Below are 21593 nucleotides of genomic sequence, written 5' to 3'. Positions count from 1 at the left end.
TAACAAAACAAATTCAAGTTAGAATGGAATTTATTTATCTTGGACGGTAGCCTACTGTTACATAGCAATCTTAAAAATTAAATAGTTTTCAAAAATATATTAACAACTAAACTGCCAACTTACTTTAATATCACAGTATAAAAATAACATATACAGCTTATAACAAATAAATAACCTACATGCAAAAACAATAACAGTATAAATTATTAGATATTTTTTCTTACACAGCAGCCTCATCTTTGGAATCTATTAAAATAAGTACAGTACCTAGGATATATAAAATTAATACATAGAAAACCCATTTATAGATTGAACCAGGAATTAAAATGGCAATAAAGAATATGATTTTTGATTTTGATTTTCTATTTGAGTACTAAACTAATTTTGATTGGTTGCAAAGATGTAGGTACAATTCTTTTAAAGATGTAACAATCAGTTGAGTGTTATCAAAGATATATAACCAGAATTAACAGCCAAAACCTTCTATCTAAAGATAGCAATAATATAAAGAACACCTATTTAATTTTTTTGCAATTAATAGTTTTCTTAAGAATTTTTAAGGTTTTGGATTAGGTATGAATACTTAAAATTTCTATAGAATTACAGTAGTACAGTTAGTAGTTTCTCTAAATTGTATCTCTTGTTAGTTTACATAATGCGTTATTTTTAGATTTCTCCACATAAGTATTTTTAATTATTAGTTAATGAGGGGAGAGCCAAGTATGAGCCCAATCGATTAAAATGTTCTCGACTTTTTTCAAGTCTCAAAAAAAAGGTATTAGAGTACCGTATCCGTCTATGGACAATGCCAGCACTTTTGACTTGTAGTGGAAGTTTAAAAAATATTTGAGTTGGGTCACATAATTTCTGCTGGCATATTGTGTGGATGAGCCCCCACGTGTTATTTCATGCTCTTTACTTATTCAACAGATAGGCTACAATAAATGTTATTTTCAAGGCAAACATACAATTGCAAAGGTATTTGTGAAAACAAGAGGTACAGTGGTCTTAGTGCTATTTAGAATATTTTGAATGCTGAGGTAGCAAAGATTGAAAGATTTAGAAGTTAACATATCCTATAGGCCTACTTGTGTTGGTATTTTCATTTTTCATTTTCACATGATAAAGAAATACATAGCTTGGAACTGGCAAATAAGTATATCCATTGATCAACTAAATTCATACACGAAAATCTGCATTATTAAAGATCTTAAACACCTTTTAAGGCTAAAACGATAACAATGATATTCACATTTTGATTTTACGTTTTATACGCACGGTGATTTAAACAAGATTTGTTATACAAAATACTTACTTGAACCCCTCGCACTTTGTAAAAACGCCCAGACTTTTAAAGACAGATTAAAATGTGATTCCACTTGAATAAAGAACTAAGAAAATGTAGGTTAGCTTTTAGTAAAAAACGATACAATGGTTCTCAACTTTTTCGGTGCAACTATATCTTTCTTGCTAGGTCTTCCCCGCTTTTTCTTTTCACTAGCCACTACTGGTTTGAGGGTTTTTGTTTCTTTAGAAGCTGTCCTGTTATTCTGAGGCTGTTTGTTCCACTGCTCTTGCAACTCCAAGGCCACATGGTGGTCTAAATGTTCCTGCAGTTCATAGATGGATATTTGTTGTTTGCAGTATGAACATTCCTCACTCGCCGATGTTTGTTGGTCAGCTCGGTCAAACATATCTGGAGAAGTTTGGAACACACTCTCTGACTCAATCAAATCCTCTTCTGACCCATCTGTTTGTTTTTTAACCTGAATTACACACTTGGACGTAGTAGTGGGAACGTTTGGCATTGCACTAGATGGATGAATGTCAACTACAGTTTCTACGATTGTCGGAGCACAGTCGGATTCTGTGGAATAGCGAGAGCAGCTGCTTTTAACATTACATGTTGAAGACGAGGTGTTTTTTATTTCTTTCATTTTGCTGATTTTACGTTGCAAAGGAGATGGGAGGATTTCCATGATGCTGTCGTCTATATTTTCAAGGTCGGGAAATATTTCTGAAGGGCTGATCCAGCTTTCTTCACTTTTTACTGTGGGTTCTTTGACTTGAGATTTGAATGGGTCTTTTTGATTAATGTGCTTGGATTCCACAATAGTTGGAACATGATTAATTATTACCTTCTCCACACTTTTACTAGGGTCATCGATTTTATTGTTTCTATCTTCTGAAACATTTCCTTCTCTAGGACTACATTTTACTATTTTGTTCGGTTGGTTCTTAAAATATCTTTCAAAGAAGGATGTTTTTCCACCCTGTTTATCATCTTTGGTTGTCTCTTTAGTATTTGAATCACATTTACCACTCACATCATCATTTACCAGAGGAGGGTCAGCTTCAGAGGACGTTACTTCTGCATCAATCAATTTACTAGTTGAAGGTTTGACTTTGAAAAAATTATCTATTGACCCAACAGAATTTCCTGAGTAGTCTGTGAATTTTCCAGCAGATAACCCCAAGTACTTCAGGGGAGGATGCCTACAAAGAAATTTGCAAATAATTGATCAGCTATGAAAAGGAAACCAAACAAAGAGACAAACTGGAATTAAATTCATGCATTCCCTCCCCGGAAGTATTAGAAACAAAGGTAGCGTAAATAAATTCAAAAATAAACTTAAGGGGTTTTTAATTGATAGTGAATTTTAGATTAGTTTAGATAATTTTGTACACTGTAGCAAAAAAACTGTATGACTAAGTAGGGAAGTAGGTTAAATTATGTGAAGTAGTTTTAGGTTGATGACACATTCATGTACACTTGTTTTGTATGTATTGAATAAAGATTGATTGATTGATTGATTGATAATATATCCATGACTGAGCACCATACCTTAGGAATACTAAAAACCTGCCAAAATCATTTTGATTTAAAAAAAAAACTCTGTAACTTTGTTTCTGGTAAAAGATACTTTCTTGCAAGGCATATTTCATGAATTTTATGTGAATATTTGTAACAAATAATGATTAAAATGAACTTTCTGAACTAGCTAGGCTAAGACTATCTGGACAAGAGGAGATAGTATAGGAAGGACGGAGCCAATTCACATTATGCTCATCTGATTAAATGTTTGTACGGTAGATATTTGATGATTTGAAATTGGAGAGTCAAGCAAATAAACTTGGAATATCATAAGGTTTGACTTATTGGAAGAAAAATAAATCATTCAAATGACAAAGAGTGCATTTTTTACTATGTAAGATCCCTTTTGTAATTGGGTACGATGCCTAGGTCAAGCAAATGCAACTTTAACACATTCACTGCTAATGATATGTAATACTTTTATAAATGGCTAAAAAACATAAACATTAACATGATCATGTTAATTGAGTGACAATATATCTTTAATTAAATAAATTTTATACTATAAATTGTGGATTAAAATATATTATGTAATTATATACATCATGTATTATATATCTGCTAATATACTTATGACGCACAAGTGCGTCATTAGCAGTGAACGTGTTAATGTTGTGTTTGAGGGATAAATTTGAAATTTCACATTTGACAAATGAGGAGCGTTGGACCGAACAATTGTCAAGGAACAAGATAGTCTTATGATTTTGTGTCTTCCATACCCTTGATTTTATGATTCAATCAACTTATTGAACAAATCAATTGTCATTATTTTACCGATAATTTAGATAAAATGTTTGAATGCCTACTAAACACCTGGCTTTGCAGCTTTTCCAATAAGCAAACACTGCTAACCAGACGATTCAATTACACTAACTAAACACCAAAGCTACTGTGCCTAACAGGATGTATAGTTTCCTGGACAACTGTATACAGTTCTGACGACGAAACTTTGAATTACTACGAGTTCCATATCAGCCTGCACTCTACTTGGGATTGAAATATTAAGTATCAAAATGCATGGTAATACTCAGAAATATCAAGAGTTTCTCGAAGACTAGGCTTTTATTTTGAATGATCAAATGTTGGAAATACCAAGACTGTACTTGTATAAATGCTTCTACTAACAATTAAATTTTAACTCACCAAGCATCAGAAGTAGGGTTGGCACAGTTGTGTTTGCTGAGAACCCTGAAGGCACAGCCAGCAATCCTCTCACTTTCATAACCAGGGAACGCAACTGAGCGAGACATTGCCACATCTCTGCCGTCAACCTCTTGGCTGAAGTGAATCGTCAACAGTTGAGCTTTTCGCTTGTTCTGGCAACAAATATGTTTTCAAAGTCATTTTTTCCAAATCAACGATGATAGTTAGGAATAATTTACTGAAGGAGAAATGAGATTTTATACACTTATAACAATTAAATTTGTGTGTCTATAGTGCACTAAACATGATTATACAATAGACTCTTTTTTATTACGAGACCCTGTACAAGAACTAAGCAGCTGAGCAGATACATTACTGAGTAAAATCTCTCCTTTTTTAAATGACATATCTATATATTAATAAGCATGCATGTTTCTTTAAAAACTTTTTTCTCAGCTCGTGTACACTCACTCACTCACTCCCATGGCCATTTATGCCCAAGGCGGGATTTGGCCGCACCAACAACTGCTTTCCATCTCTCTCGATCTTCTGCCTCTTCCACTTCTGCCCCCACTTCTCTGACGTCCTTGGAAACACTATCCCACCATCTCTTCTTGGGCCTTCCTAATGGTCGTTTCCCTTCTGGCTTTCCTATACTTGCTTCTTTTAGTAGTGAACCTCGTTCTCTCCGTAGTGCGTGTCCTGCCCACCTTATTCTCCTTGCTTTCACGTGTGCTACTACATCATAATCATTGTACATATTCCTTATCTCCCTATTGTGCCTTTTTCTCCATTCTCCATTTTCTTGTATTGGTCCATATATAATTCTTAAAATTTTGTTTTCAAAAACAATAATTTTGTTTTCTTCTTTTTTATTTAAAATGTACAGCTCGTGTACATCGCAGGGAAAATCTACGCATATTGTTAGAAAGATATTTTCCTGTAGATGTGCAGAATCCCTTTATTTTTTAACAGAAGAAATACATTTTAACCTTAAAATAAATTCTAATGACAATAAATCGGTAAAATTGCTAGGAATCCATATTGATCAGAAGCAGAATTGGAGTGAGCATACAATATTTTTATGTAGTAAATTGGCTAGAACTGTATTTTTGTTAAAAAAATTAAAGGACAATGCAAGTGAACAAAATATTCTAAATTGTTATTATGCATTTTTTCATTCTCACCTACAATATGGTGTTCTCTGATGGGATAACTTTGTAGGAGCCAAAACCGTTTTCAAATGGCAAAGAAAAGAAGTTAGGTGCATTAGAGGAACAAAGCCCAGGGACGATTGCAAAGCAGATTTTAAGGCCTTAAATATCCTAACCCTTCCAACTTTATACATTTTAAATTGCTAATTATACGTAAAAGAGAATATAGAGCAAGATAGTATCCGATCTGACACACATGCACATTACACAAGAAATAGCCATCATCTCAAAACTATCCTTGATTCATGGTTAAAATTAAAATATTTTTTTATTTTACTCTGTAGATAAGTTCTTGTCCTTGAAGGTTTTAGATACAAGTTTTTAAATAATATAAGATCAAGGTTCCTGTTATTTATTCCATTTCCATGTCTATGTTTAATGTTTTAAAAATAAGATGCCATTTGACAATGTCAATTGCTTTTGTAGAGATTTGTTTGATTTGATTTGTAATTTTAACTTTACCTCAACAACATCCATTAGCCTAGACTTTATACTTTTTGATTTTACACTGGAGCCTGATGATAGCACAACAATATGCTAAAATCTAGGTCACAGAAAAAACAACGTTATTTTAACTGAATGCGTTAAGGGTAGGTAAAAGGGGATTTTTTTGTAAAATGTGAATAGTTTAGTATGAAGGTATTTAAAATGTTATTAGTTCCTCACCTGTCCAGGGACACTTCCATTTTCCACATCTCATGATGTGAAAAATATCAAAAGTTACAGCAATTTTTGTGATTTTACCCCAAAATATCACAGTTTCACCCCTTAGATGCTTACTGCTTACCCATTACAAGGGTTGTTGGCAAACTAATGGGAGATAGTATGTGAATTTGCTGATACAGTTTATTAGTAAGTGTATAATCGATGTGATGGCACTATATAGAAAACTGAGAATGACAGGTCTTCAAGAGGAAAAAACCTCTTAAACAACTGCCTCTACTAAATGCAAAAAAATTGTAATTTGACTCATGGTTTATTTTTGTTTACCATGTGTATGTCCTCATCAAGCCGCTCTGCCACCTCTGTGGCCAGCTCTGACAGCCAATGAGTAACGTTGGTTTTGGTACGCAAGGACGTGACTCCCGGGAACTTTTTACAACATCCGATACTCTTGGACACCAGCCGAGGCGTCACAGGGTCCAAGTCTATCCCACGGGCAATGTTGTACAGCCAAGTCCTGGGAAGAAATTGTATCAAACATCAGCTTATTAAATGTGAATAAGTGTTGATCTACATAATAAATACAACAAAAATAAAATTATTAATGTGAAACGAGATAGTTTTGTTAAAAAACTGATACAACTTTTTGGAATTTTAAGCGTCAGAATTGAGGAATGAAGGAGTTAAAAACTAGAAACATTTGTGGTTAAGTTATAGAGGCAAAGAGCAATTAATGGAATAAATTAAAATTTGAGTGAATAGCCCAGGATGGTGAGAAATAGTACTGCACTAAGAAAAGTCATGACACATTTTACACCAAAATAATCACATTATGCTGGATGTTAATGAGTTGTAAGAAAGAGATTCATAAAACTTGAATCCCTCTTTTCTTAGGTTGTTTTTAGTTTACAAAACAAAACACACAGTTTATTAATATCCACACTTTTTGGAACCAACATAATTTTCAACACTTCAACTATACAGTTCATTAGTCATGAGAATGAATGTAAAAACAACCAATTTAAAAAAGGATTTATCATATTTTACAAGTTTAAACTCACTTACCCAGTTTTGTCGTCGTACTTTGCTTGCAGCTGTTTCTCAGTGAAGTTAGCCAGTTCGGACATTAGCGTGATACCTAGCCTCTCCACAACATCGTCCCCCAACTTGCCGCCGAGGTTGCGAACCTTCTTCACAGGCAAGCTGCTGTACAGTTCTCTCACACTGGCAGGTGGCAGCACTGTCTGTCTGTTGGGTTTGTGCATTCCAGCCACCAGTTTGGCCAAGATCTATACCAAAAGATTACGCTAGAATTACATGTGTATTCACTCATAACCTACCTAACTATAACTTGTATAACTTGACCTATCCTACCTGTCAAGGAGTATTTGAAACATTCTGAAGAATGATTTCAAGCGTAATGAGTCAACAGAGGTTGGAAGGAATGAGATCCGATTTATTCTGTTTCTGACTTATTAGCTGATTAACCAACGATAAAGTCAACCAATCAAACTCCATGAATAGGCGAGTCTACATCATCCAAACATTTATTGCCACACTATTCAGACACGACCATACCCACATTTATCTCAAAATTACATTTGGCAAAACACTATCCCAGCCAAAGAAGAGAGGGTTTTTTTTATAATACTATGCTTTACGTTACACAAATCTCTGTTGGATAAGCAATAACTAATAAGTAAAAATAGTTAATTTTGAAAATAGGTTAAACTAAGTCACTTTGCTCGTAACTAACAAAGTTTTAAAATTTTTAAGTAAACTTAACCAATGTTATTGTAATTATTGTCACATACACATGGCTTGTTGGTATCAAGCCACTTCTTAAATCTCAGGGAAAATTTTGATTTTGTCCGGATAAACTTAAAGCCTGGCTATAATAATTTATAAGACTGAGATAACTAGGACAAGAATCCAGTAATATTTATCTAAATGAAATATATAGCAGTCCCACAAACTCAGGGTGATGTGTTTGAGTAAAAGTGAGGAGTTATTGGAGAAAAGGGTCAACAATTAAAACTAAGAGAAAAAGTTGTAATTTTCTGTTTTTCATGCATATTAACTACATTTTTATAAAACCAATAACAATGTTTAATTTTGGAAATAAAGATAATTATTCACAAAACTTATGTTTATTATTCTGATGTTGTAGTTATTAGGTATGACTCTTATGACTCCGTCCTAGTGTCAATGTCTGCAAGCGGCACTAGGTTTAGACTGTTTAGAGGTTCGGATGTCAAAGGCAATGTAACTTTCCAAGCTACTGAGTTCTATAGTCCACTGTCCTCGGGTTGTAAATAAACGTTAATAATGACATAGGGTTTTGTTAACCTTACATTTTTCATAGGTTCGCCAACAAAATCCTGCTTTGTTATTGGGTTCTGATTTTGTGACATTGCTTGCATGGTTGCAAATAACTTATAAAAATTATTCTTGATTACCTTGTTATGTGCAATGCCAGCAGAACAGCGGAAACCTGTCCGATCATAGACAGCAGCTCTCATTTCCTCCACGAGGGCTGTCGCAGTAGCTAACCTGTGCAGCAGAGGGTCAGAGAGGCTGCAACCGTAAACCTCACCAAGCCAGGTGTCAACCCCGACACTGCGTGCTCCTGAAATATCAAATACAATACACTCAGACAGCAAAATACATGTAGCTCGCATACATTCACTGTATTGTCAGTGGCAACGTGTTTATCAATCGGCTATTCAACATCTGTACAAATATGATTGCTCTTGGACTTCTTTCTGATTGGACAAGGGTTTGGTCTCAAGGTGTCTTAATAAGAATGGATTACTGAATTATTTTATTTTATACTACTGTAGTTTATAAAAACTTACCAAACATCGTGTGGTAGTTTGGACAAGAGGCTGGACTCAATAATAGAATGAGGAGTCTCTTACAGCAGTAATTTTGTTGTTTGAAATGAGGCAAGTAGTGTTAGAAATGTTAGTCTTTATATTGGGAGGGTTTTCTTTCTCAACCCACAAAATATTTTAAGACAAAAATTGGTTTTACATAGTCAAATAGCCCAATGATTAAACTGCTCAGTAGATTACAAGTTTCGTTGTGAAAACAACACTTTCAAAGCTTGCAACTAGTCAAAAACACAATTAAAACAAACACAACACGGACATAAAAACTGTACGAATATACAAACATTATGGCCCCTTTTATGCACAAAGTTTTTCGTTGGGCAGAATCCATTGGGCGTTCCTTACGGGAAGGGCGGAGGACTTACGCTCCGCCGAGTTTCAGCGTTCTGTCGGAGCTTTTTTTTACATAGGATCAAATGGAATCCTTTTATGACACAGCATTTTCCGTTGGGCGGAATGCAGCGCTGCCAACCTACTCTGTGCTCTGTCATCCACAGTATCAAAATCGCCTAATCATTTTAAACAGTAGATCATTGTAATGGACCGAGGATACAGCTAAAGAAGTGATATGCCTGATTGCAAAAAAAACTTACATGGTGAGTATAATTAAGTTTAAATTTTTGTATAAATCCTCGGAATAAAACAATCATTTCACAGCACACTGTATAAGTTTGCAAAAGCTCCAACCAGTCTACGACTTTGATTCACCGGGTGTACAGCCCACCTCCTTCCACGTTGTCTAATTTTCTTCACACAGAAATAGTTCACACCCAATAAACAAGGATCTTTCTTGCCTTTTGTGACTGATGATGGCCAAATGAACAAAGTTGGCAGCAATGGCACCCCCCACCGCGGACCTTATAAAAAACCAGCAGATTCCGCTAGGCGGAAAAACTGCATAAAATATGCCTAGATTCCGGCCGACCGAAAACGTGCATAAAGGAGGCCTAAGATGTGTTATCATAATCCTGAATTAGTCCGGTGCGGCGCAGGGGTTGGTATCAGTCAAAAAATATTTTACAACAAAATTAAGAACCTTAAAAAAAAGTATTAGAACAGGCCCTAACCACCAAACAAATTCTGTAGGCCTAGTACCAAAAAATGCTGGATTGTCATAAAATAAAAGTCAACCCTTACATAAATTGAAATCATAATCTAGGAATGGGGAGAGGCAACGGCAATGGGTTTAATTAGGTTCATAAAAAACCTTACTTTTTCATTTGAACAATACCTTCGTCATTACTGCTGTCTGGTGAGTAGCCGACAACAAATGTGTTCTCCAGCTGAGCTGATGTCACCTTGGTGTGTTTAGCCAGACGTTGCGCCACCACCTCCGTCAGGTCGATGTACGCCTCGTCCACGCTGGCTCGCTGCACCACCTCACTGAACTCACAGATCACCTTGATCACTTCACGTCCTGCATCTCGATACCTTAGTCATAAATAAACCAAATGATCACAATACAATATAGCTTACCTACTCAACTAACTATAACCAACTATAGCTATTATAACCACTTTGAACTGTAAAACTGCCATTGCCAATCTAAAATAGAAGGAAGTAGACACTAATAAACAGCTTATGTACAACTTGAAATGGCTGAAAGTAGTAAACACATACCGGTATTTATCCTAAAAAATGTGTAAATACAGTAGAACCTCTTTAATCTGAACCCCCGTAATCCGAACGTCCACTAATCCGAACACCTCATTGCTGCACTCTATACACAGTTACACAGTACAGTAGTTTTATATTGTTTACTGTATTTAATGTACAGTACTGTTTATTCACTATGTTTACTATCGTATTAAATAAATACTGTATTTTACTTTATAAAGCATTTTTTAACTTTTCCCGTAACAATTACGATCCATTTTAGCTATTGTTATGTAAAGACACCAATATGTTCTGTAATCCGAAATATTCAATAGTCCGAACTACCCCCAGTCCCAATTAGTTCGGATTAAAGAGGTTTTATTGTAACTGTACAATCATTACCAGGCGAAACACATCCATTTATGTAGATGTATGTAGTTACTGCCAATGGTGTAGTCGCACTATTGTCGCAAAAAAATAGGGTCTGACTTTGGGGAGGTACGAATGAGGCATTAGTTCAAAATTCCTCCGTGAACAGCGCTGTAGTAGAGAGCACTTTGGCAATGAAGGTTTCTAATCACAAAAATAGTTCTGTTCATAAAATAAAATTATAAATGCCTCAAATTCAATTTTATAATTTTTTTATTATAAAATTAAACCATCATAACCTAACCGAACCAACCAAACTTGCTGATAATGAAATATAACAAAAGTTTAGTAATAAAAAAAAAATTCTGTTTATTAAATAAAACTAGAAATTGCTCAATTAAAGTTGTATAATGACTTAATAATAAAATTCAAACCAACCAAACTTGCTGATAATGAAAAAAATCTTGGACAAAAAGTTAATGCTACCAGCGGGATTCGAACCCGTGACCTTCAGCATATCAGCCCGGCACGCTGACCACTAGACCATAGAGGCCGATAGCCAAAGACCGTATTGTTACGGTAATGGCGTTTCTTCAGCTAATAAGAAGTCCACAGCTGTCATCGTAGGCTCTTCTACACCTCCCCTGAGTAAATACTAAAAAAATACGGGTCACTTACCCATATAATAGGTTCTTTAGAAAAAGCAGAGTGGGAAAGCCGTTCCTACCTCACTAAACTACTAGTTGCTACAGGACAGATGCGTTCACTCAAGTGGCCAGAACACACTGTTGTTAAAAATCATTTAAAATTCTCTGTCTTTCTAGGTTTTTCTGTAAAAGTTTACTTTTCAAGCGTAAAGTAATTTTGATGTCTTGTTTGTATATTGTCTATATATATATATATATTTTTACCATACAATATTTTATATTCCTCAAAATGTAGGTACAGCAAGTTTTGCATAAGCAACATCTAAACTTTAAGCAACTTTGAAATTGTTTACATTCATTTTACAATACTTTACTTGACTTCCGTCTGCTCTCTGTACTCTCCAGTAATGGAAAACATTGTTATCTCAATACTTGGCCAAAAAATCAATGTTTGACGAAAACCTTGATGTAACAAAAACATCGATAGGTAAGCTACCATCGATGTAAAAACCATCGACGTTTTGAAAACATCGGCTAGGCCTATACGCTGTCAAAACAAACCTTCCTAACTTCTCTTGCTCTCTTGTTTATGTTTCGGTAAAAAAGTGTGTCAATCGGTGTCATCAGTGATTAAACACAGTAATGTTGTTGTTTTCTCTTGCTACTTGTATAGTTATGATTGTGATGTGATTACTGGCCTAAATTATTCAATTAAAGAAGATACAGGTCATTACGAGTGACAGTAGGAAGAGACTCAGTGGTGCCGAGTACAAAAAACGATCGAAATTGAAACTTCAAGTCAAGAAAAAGAACTTGTTTTGAAACAAACAAAAAAACTAGATTGACAACAAAAAATCTCGTACAAAATGAATGTATATAAATATAATATGTACGATAACATATGAATCTATTCATATGTTCTAACCGTGAGTCTAAAATAAAATGGAAGGGGGGAGCGGCAATTGGATTTAACCTACAGGCGGCATACTCCTAAATCCAGCCCATCTCTCAACCAGTTACCTATTGCAAACACACCCAAAGGACTTTATTGAAAAACCTCTTAAAATGATAACTGATTATTAGAAGTTTCACTGAAAACTGGACCAAATGATACTGTTTTAATTGTTTTAAAATATTTTAAATACGTAAATGACTTGCACCATAGTATTAAAATTTGTTATTTTATATATCAATTAATTTATCAAAGGCTTGTTTAATTAAAGAAACTATTACTATTTTCTTCATATTAGAACTCGTTATGGATAAAATTCATGGCTAAAACTATACAGATTTATTCTGAACATGTATAAATTGTGCATTATGGATTATTTTAATTTATCTGTTCATCCTTTGAAGTATCCAAAATATACGTCTGATTTCATCATAATATGGAGCCTTATAGTGAGCACTAAAATGTTCTTATTTTTCAAAGTGTTAAGTGCAATTAAGTAGCCTAATTTGTTAACAAAAAACAACCTAACCTCTTAGAGAGAATAGAACCGTCAATGACAAATATAAACAAACTTCAACTTCATAAACAAATCACTTACTTGGTCAGATCAGCCTTGCCACGCACTGCTGGTACGCTCACTAGTTGTATCTCCGGACAGTGTTTTTTGGCTTCGTCTCCCCGCATATGCCTTGTGACACCCATGTCTCTTGCTTCGTAGTTCACAGCAATAATCCTATACAGATTTGCATTACATCAATGACTAAATAATCCAGGCAGGGCCGTCGCGTGGCTTTTTGGCGCCCGGGGCAGGATGTTGCCAGGCGCCCCCCCCCTCACCCCCCCCCCCCCCAACACACAATGAGTGATGACGTCGCTATCTTTGTTTTAATCCCCAAAAACAGACACCTAAAGGGACTGAATCACCTTACAAAAATACTAGAGTCAGGAATCAGGGATTGATTATTAGGGATAAATTACTTAAATTTTGTATGAAAATCTTTTTTAATTGATGATAACCAAATCCCTATTAATGTAAGAAAATGTTAAAATGTATAAAAAGTACTATACTGTATATGTTATTAATTAATACAGAGCAAATTGAAATTAATGCAATGTATGCAAAACCTCAAACCAAACCTACTCTGAATAGAATTTTTATACAGAATAAAAGAAAACCACGTTATCACATTTAGATATGAGATCCTAAACATTAAATGTAAACTAGAGAACCTGTTACACGAAATCGTGCCAATTCAGACAAAGGAGAAGAAGGATTTGTATTATTTTTTTTTTATTTGGCGTTATCTCGTTTCTTGGTTTTTTTGCTAAAGCTGGTGATGGTAAAAGGCCTAATTGAGTTCGCAGTTTACCTGCCGTTTTTGCAGTTTCTTTTGTGAAAGTCAGTAAAGATTCTTTTTTGATTAATTGATGATAACCTAAATAATAAGCCAACCCCTGTACGTAACTGCTGTACTGTCAGTTCACTTTAAAATTCACTGAACCCTAATAATGTGTTTTGCAGTGAATTTCAAAGATTTTTTGATAGATGGGAAATCTACGTGCCGCACCCTATCCAACGACACCTCAAACTTGGTAAACCGATGCATAGCAGCTTCAAAACAATTATGACAAAAATATGCCTAGCGTATTAAATATATAGATAACTCGTCAAACTAAGCTGGCAGCTCAGCTGAGACTGCCTTAGGAGAAAGGAGTGATTGGGGTAGGGGTGGTTCCCAAGGTCAACCGTCGGCCGGTCGGGTGAAATAAAAATAGAATACGGCAGCTACATGTACAGAGCAGCACCGCGAACTGCGACATTGCAATATTAAGATAATTAAGACATTGCAATACAAAGATAATTAGGTTGGGACAGAGCCTTCAACTCAACAGTGGAGTTGATTGTTTAGGCTATTATTACTAAATTTAATTCAATACTATATTGGATATTTAATTTGAAAAACATTGCAAATTATAAAGTGATTGGTATCAAATAATATTTATTTGTTCAATAAAGGCATACAACGTAATATTCAACATTCAGTTACACACACAAATAATAGAACTAGTATTCGTGGTTATACATAACTTTCCAAAATACGTTATGTGCATCTAACTTTTTTAAATTTTGTTGCATTACTTTTGCCGCGGCGCCCCCCTGACCGCAGCGCCCAGGGCGGTCGCCCTGGTCGCCCCACCCACGCGACGGCCCTGAATCTTGGCATAATCAAAATTGAAACTAAAGGGTGTTGAAAAAAGTTTACTTTTTTTTGTTTGGGTAGTGTACTTTGTTTAAAGTGGCTCTCAAAAATATTTAAACTAAAGTCGAAGCTTTTTAAAACTAACTGTCCTTAATTAGATTGGTGATAAAGATTATCACAAAATAGGGCAACTCTTACTTTACAGACTTGAAATAAAAATCGCTAGACCTAATTGTTGCTTAATGCAAATTTTTAAACAGCAATTATCAGGATAAAGTTTATGACTGGGACGGTGGCATCGTCTTGTAATCCAGCTACTAGGAGGTCACGAATTGTGGATATTTATAGGCATGCCCTGTGGATGCGATACTCCCTTGTGTGGATTATTGTCCGCACTAGTGAGTACAACGACTCTCCGCAGTACTATTCTACTTAGACCAATCCGTTAATACCAAGGCAAAAATGTGGTTCGGATTCCACTATAAACTGTAGGTCCTTTAGTTGCCATTAGCTGTAGGCCTAAGGGCTATTAATTAACAGCTGTGCCTAGAAGGAATATGTCGGCCTTAGTCACTAAAAAGTAAAGGCTACAAGATCGCATCACTGATCTCCATTCATACTTGGCTTAAAATACCTAGGCTACTTTGTATGGTCGCCATTTCAATGGAAAAGTTTTTTTTTAAGTACCTATAAAACTGATAGGCTTAGGCCTAGTCCAATAAAAGAGGACATTTGCTTTTGATCATAAAACATTCCTAAGTAGTTTATTAGACTCAAAAATATTAAATTATGAAATAGGCCTAACCCATAACTTATTTGTAAATAGGCCTAAGTACTTACCCACCACCCTTCCACTGGTTATATTGAACCACAGCCATTGGCTTCCCTTTCAGTGATGGATTCAGCCTAGTTTCTACTTGACAATAGAAACAGTCCATGTCGACTAGAGCAACAACCCTGTCATTCATGTTTTAAGTACTTCCTGCTTCTGTATAAAACAAAATGCAAAAGAATATAAAGTAATTTGTTAGTTATAGGGTCGCTATTTATTATCCAAAACACTACAAGTGTATCTTCGAAGGGCTAGCCTATATATATATATAAAATACATCATAGCCTACGGCAGCTATCATAACTCACAAAAACACTGGAAATGAAAACAAACAACAAGCCAGATGAGATGAGTTAACTTAAGTTACCATAAGATAAAGAAACTAGAAAACACAAATAAATACCTTACGATTATTTAATTCGAAAACTTATATCAAGTTTGGTTGCTAACCTAACTAAACTGAATGAAATAATCAATATATAGAATAATCTAAGTTATTTATAAATCAACATTTTTCATTCGAATGAGTGTAGGACAGATACTAAAGTGCAGCCAAATTATTTTTCACCACACTATGATGTTTTTAGCTGTTTTACAATATATACGTTAATTGGTGGCTGAAAGCTACGTTTTGATGGCCATGCCATCTGTCATCGTCATTTGGGGACCGAGCAAGTTTTTACATCCCTAGGGCCACAAAATCAGCTGCCCCCTTACTTTCTTAAAACATTATTGCATATTATATACACAATCAGTATCCACAACATTGCAATCAAATTTTTTTATTGTCACCATTGCCTAAGTTAGCAACTAGGCCTATTTATTATTATTATTGCCGATTCCTCAAATTATTTCTTGATAGGCCTACACGGTAACCTTAAAGTTGTAAGTTAGTTGTGTTGAATATCAAAGAGTGCATTATAATTGTGGTGAATAGTGGTAATAGGGCATAAAATAGTGTGGTGAATAGCGTTCGCACCACGGACCGAAATGGTTTTGCAGCTCTCGATCGGCAAAACCTCATTTTTGGCCCTAGGTACGAAATATACTATTGTGTTGCGTTTGAATGAAGAATCCCCCCCCCCCCCAAATAAAAAGTAGGGTTAGGTTATGAATAGATTTGACATCACTAGAATAGGCCTAACTTAGGCCCTAATTGGGCAGAGTGAATAAAAACAAGTAAAAGAGTTTACTTGTCTTGAATTTTCATAATTTGAGTATTTACTTGGGCAGAAGTGAATAACCACGAGTATTTACTTGTACTTGTAAGTAAAGCCTTGCCAAGGAAGTATACCCTCAGAAACCTATCAATTTGGTGTGAATAACCACGAGTAAATACTTGTCTAAAGAGTAAATACTTGGTTTTTAACAAGTTATAAGTAACCCATGCTTGTTTGAGTTTACTTGTTGAAAATGCATGTAATACATTCTATACATTTATTTATAATGATGTATGACTCAAGTGTTTTTGCAAAATAAATACTTGGGGAAAAGTTGGAACCCTTAATGCAAGAGTCCAAAAATATTAATTAAATAAAAAAAGTTTTTTTGGATTTTAAACTAAATGTACTATATTGTATTTTTTGCGGTATTCATTCGTTGTTCAAGCTACGTGTTAATGAAAAACCACAAGTCTCAATAATTACAAAAAAACATTACATGTTACATGTTTAAACCAAATTCTTCGACCTTCAATAATAATATGGGGCTCTTGTACATCAAGCTAGGATAATTAATTTTTGTATGCCTCAAAATAGCTTAAATTCTCTCATTTAAGCACATATTGTTAAAATTCTACCGTGGGAGGACCTCCGGACCCCTCGGCAACCTCCCCCCCCCCCCAAAAAATATAGGTCTAGAACCGCCCTTGCAATGAATGTATGTAAAATTAGCTGTTATAGTTTTATACATACTACAGCAGTGCTGTTCACTAGTAACATGTAAATATATACAAGTAAGAGCACATAGGGATACCAGAATAGTAGAGAAAGGTAAATTTGTTTATGAGAAATAAGCTACAAGTATTTACTTGTACCTCGTATAAAGTTTACTTTGAAAATAGTAAATACTTGCAAGTATACCCTCAGATCAGTGAGTATACCCTCTCATTTAAGAAGTATTTACTTGCAAGTAAAGAGTCGCTTTTATTCACAGGAGTTTACTTGGAGGGATGAATACTTGCAAGTATTTACTCGCAAGTAATTACTTGCTGTACTTGTTTTTATTCACTCGGCCCTTGTTAGATTATTTGCTGCTTTTGTATTAAACTTACAGTACTCAGCAGACTAGCACAGTTAACATAAGTATACATAAGTTAAAAAATTTTGAATGGTGTAAGTGAAATGAAAATAAATAATTTTCCTGGACTAACCTTTTTGTATTAGGTTTAGTGTTTAGGCTATGTTATGATATTTTTTATTGCTATGTAAACAAATCCACGACTAAGCTAATCTTACTTTTCTAGTTCTACTCAAAAGTTCGCTGATTACGTTACCACTGTTGCTTGTTCCCAACAATTCAAGGTTTTTGTAAATTAAAACACTAAAATCAAAAGGGGCATAAAAGTTTGGTTGCATGAACCTCTTTTTGGGTTTTTCCTTTTCCCAAAAGCTTAAAGCAAAAGCAATCACTTTTATAATTCACTCTTCGTCTGTACCATCAAAGTAACACAACGTCTGTCTGTAGGAATGGGCACACGGGAGGGACTAAGGCTAAAGGTGTAGTGACGTCATATCTCTAGTGGCTAATGTCTTCTCTTGAGGCAGCACGATTACCGTAACGAGACGATGTAATTCAATTCCAGCGGCATTCGTCGTTCGTGGCACAGTTGGTAGTGCATCGTATACTAGTATTTGGTTGGTTAGGTTAGGTTATGACAGTTTAATTTTATAATTAAAAAGTTAATTTTATAACTGAAAATTATAAAATTAACTTAATTTACATTTTTCAACTTAGCGATAGCGGTTCTAGCGGCGAACGCTGAGACTATGTTAGCCATCGTCCCTCCCTTGTCCCACCGGTGCCTGACCCTTCCTTCGTCTTTCTTCAAATGTGGTCGATCGAGTGTCGAACTGTAGTTGACTGTGAGCACAGATAATAACCCCTACTAGTAGTTAACCCTAATATAACCCCCTATAGTAGGGGTTATATAATCTGTGCTGAGTGCTGTGAGTGAAGTGAACTGTCACTGTCCAGTCTCCAGTCTCCACATGAACACAACAACGGTAAACGACAAACAAACATGATGAACTAACTGTCAACAGTGTCAACCACTGAGCTGTGGCTAGAATCTATTTATCTCATGCTGTCACTCACTACACTAAAGAATAATATTAATATTATATAATAATAATAATATATTAATATAATTTTTAAACACTACTAAGTTCCTCATCCTCTTCAAATTTGGAGGGAGCTCAAACAATACCCAAAATAAAACCCAACCAAATTTTTAATTCCTTCTTTGACGTTGACTTCCTCTTTATGACCAGTTTCAGTTTCACTATAGAGACTATGCAACCTTAGTGTTAGATTGTTTTTTGACATTGATTATACCATAGATAAAACATACCATACCTCTCCCAAGTGAGATGTATATGGTGTATTGAATAGGTGCAATATCTTGATGTGAAAACAGATGAAACTCTTTCTTAGGGTAAAAACACAGTGAAGCCGGGCAGGTCGCATACTCGCATGTACGCGCTGGTCCCCGCATTATGGCTGGTTACCTGAGGGTAGCTGGGACATACACACAGTGGCACTCAGTACAGTCGCTTGTCAGCCACCGATGCTAAATATTATCACTTATAATATTAGTAGGATAGGATAAACTTATGTTTGCATCCTAGTTCATTTGCTATTTCATTCTACAGATCGTTGAGTACGTGACGGTTGTAGTGGTCCGGATGGGCTTGGTTCCAAAGGTACACGGATAAAAACCTCTGATATTCATTTGTCTACGTCTATTATTTGATTTCATGTAAACAAAACAACAACCTAATAAATGCGCGAGCTCCTGGGTTTGAGAGTACTAGATTGGTGGGACATTTTAAGGGTTGTGGAGACCAACCTGAGCTCCACAGTATATTTGTGTCCGTGAACACGATGGATAGCGCTGGGTTCACAACGATATGGTAGGCATTCGGTTAAATATCGAGCTTGTTTTCTACCGGATGACAGACATCGACTTTTAGTATCGGCATCGGCTCTCTGGCTCACCGCACCGGCTGTCTCATACCATAGACTAGGTGTATGTTTTATCTATGCTCATACTCATGGTGGAATAGTAAACTATTGCCTTGGTGCCTTCTGCTGCAGCTGCTCCTATGTCTGTCGTCAAACGTCATAATGTGGCCTTGACGACGGAAGGCCATAATTTTATTCCCAATATTACAGTGAGAGTGAATGCAAATAAATAAGTACAACATAATATCTGAACCTGGCATAAAATTTGCCAATGAAAATGTTTATTATCCAATTACAGTAAGGCTGATAACCAGCATGATAAATATATAAGAACTTAAATTACGGAGGAATTTTAAAATTAATATTCCAGTAACTTGCGCAATTAACGCCAGATAAATTACCACCCCCTTACTTTTAAAAGCGTTTGGATGACCTTTGCATATTTCCTCCATAATAATGCACTATGCACCATGAAACTGATCAAAAGGAACAATGTTGGAATAAATTAAATCAAATATTTTCCTCTCCTTTTAGGCTAGTGCTAGTAGTTTTTGTAATCTCTTGTCTTCTCTCTTCTGTCTGTCGGTGTTGGTTGGTTTGGTTTTTTTCTTAACAAAGTTTATTTACAATCTGTTTTACATTAAACAATTAATAATTAAATACGATGACATTTTTATTAATAAAATAAAAATTGGAAAACATGAGTTAGCAGCTTTAAACTGGTTTGTTTACGTTTTGGTTGGTTGGTTGGCGCTATGGAAGCCAATCGATTTACGATATTCGATAGTAGCTGTTTTCATACTACGACGATCGATACTTAACCGTATGCCTACCATATCGTTGTGAACCCAGCGCTATCCGAACACGATAGCTTGAGTTATTTTTGTCCGATTTTGATGAAATTTGGAGGGTGTAAGGCGGGATAAACTTGAATGAGTTCGCGAACCAGCATGATCGGACCATGGGATCGGAGTTTTATGGGGTAAAAATTGGTTTTTCTAATTTTTGACCCTCTAAACACAAAATTTCACAATTTTCCTCCAAACCTTTTTAAAGAGCTTAAAAAAACAAATAATTTAGTATGTTAAAGTGTTTTTGCACATTTATTATTGGTTACAGATAAAATTCATAAAATTGTTATTTTAAAATTCTCTTGTTATTCTTATGGAGAATATTGCAAAATGTTGTAGTTTGCTTGTTTATGGATATATTTTGATCAAACTTGGTAAATGTATTTAATAATACTAAGTTATTAATATTAAAAAAAAAAACACCCTTTTTATCCTACCTGTAGCAGCAAGCCTAGGTACTCATAAAACCTAATGTTAATTAAATACATTTAATTGAAAATCAATTCAGGCAAATGGAAATTCGCGTAGTCAGCAGGTTTGCTGCGGCAGGGGTATTTTCTAAAGTATTTATCACTGTTATTGTTATTCAAATATTTATAATCCATGTTATTAATTTATAAAATCTTGATCAATCGTTGTTATTCTTTGTTTTTCATTATTGTATATCTTTCTATTGTAGTCTTTGTAATCTTTCTAGCTTCTCGTAATATTAGTTTTAGTCAAATCTATTAAGCCATGCATGTTGCATTATAATATATTTGCATCAAGAGTCATGAAACTCCAAATGTAAAATGGTTATAGGGGTGTATAAATAAATAAAATAAATGTGATACTAAAGAATTAATAAAATAAAATAAATAATAATAAATAAATGTCTCTTTTTTTGGCTTGGGCTAGCTAGAGCACTGAAACAAACATGCTCGCCAGTTACAATGCCTAGCAAACGTGCTCGCCTATTTTTATTTTTGGGATTCAAGTATTTATTAACAATGTTTGTGAGTCTAACAATGCAAAAAATTAAAAAATATTATATATATATATCTTTTTTAACTGGCAAAGTTATCTCGAGTTCACCAACCCATCAAAGACAGACGATGTAGTATACACATAAAGACATTTAACATTACATATTTTTCATGAGTTAACATATCTAGTTTTGACCTGAAGACAC

At 34.9% G+C, this 21593-nt stretch overlaps 1 protein-coding gene across 2 annotated transcripts; it reads right to left on the bottom strand.

Moving 5' to 3' along the window:
* Positions 1-88: 88 nt before the first annotated feature.
* On the bottom strand, positions 89-17913 carry LOC129001488 (DNA polymerase eta-like). Of its 2 annotated transcripts, none has more exons than XM_054428799.1 (9): positions 17843-17913; positions 15395-15542; positions 12952-13086; positions 10021-10220; positions 8355-8524; positions 6961-7184; positions 6223-6412; positions 4019-4191; positions 89-2496 (listed from the first exon to the last, which is right to left on the bottom strand). In XM_054428799.1, the coding sequence occupies exons 2-9, from the start codon at positions 15520-15522 to the stop codon at positions 1407-1409; spliced, it is 2310 nt and encodes a 769-aa protein (XP_054284774.1). In that variant the 5' UTR covers positions 15523-15542; positions 17843-17913; the 3' UTR covers positions 89-1406. The 2 variants fall into 2 exon arrangements, with proteins under 2 accessions (XP_054284774.1, XP_054284775.1); XM_054428800.1 differs by having other exon boundaries at positions 17758-17857.
* Between the last annotated feature and the right edge of the window lie 3680 nt (positions 17914-21593).

Source organism: Macrosteles quadrilineatus, unplaced genomic scaffold (genome assembly GCF_028750875.1).
Source record: "Macrosteles quadrilineatus isolate MER2022 unplaced genomic scaffold, UCM_ALF_1.0 Scaffold_8__2_contigs__length_117827958, whole genome shotgun sequence".
Taxonomy (NCBI): Eukaryota; Metazoa; Arthropoda; class Insecta; order Hemiptera; family Cicadellidae; genus Macrosteles; species Macrosteles quadrilineatus.
The sequence above is the reverse complement of the archived record's forward strand: the minus strand, read 5'-3'. Positions and strand labels throughout refer to the sequence as shown.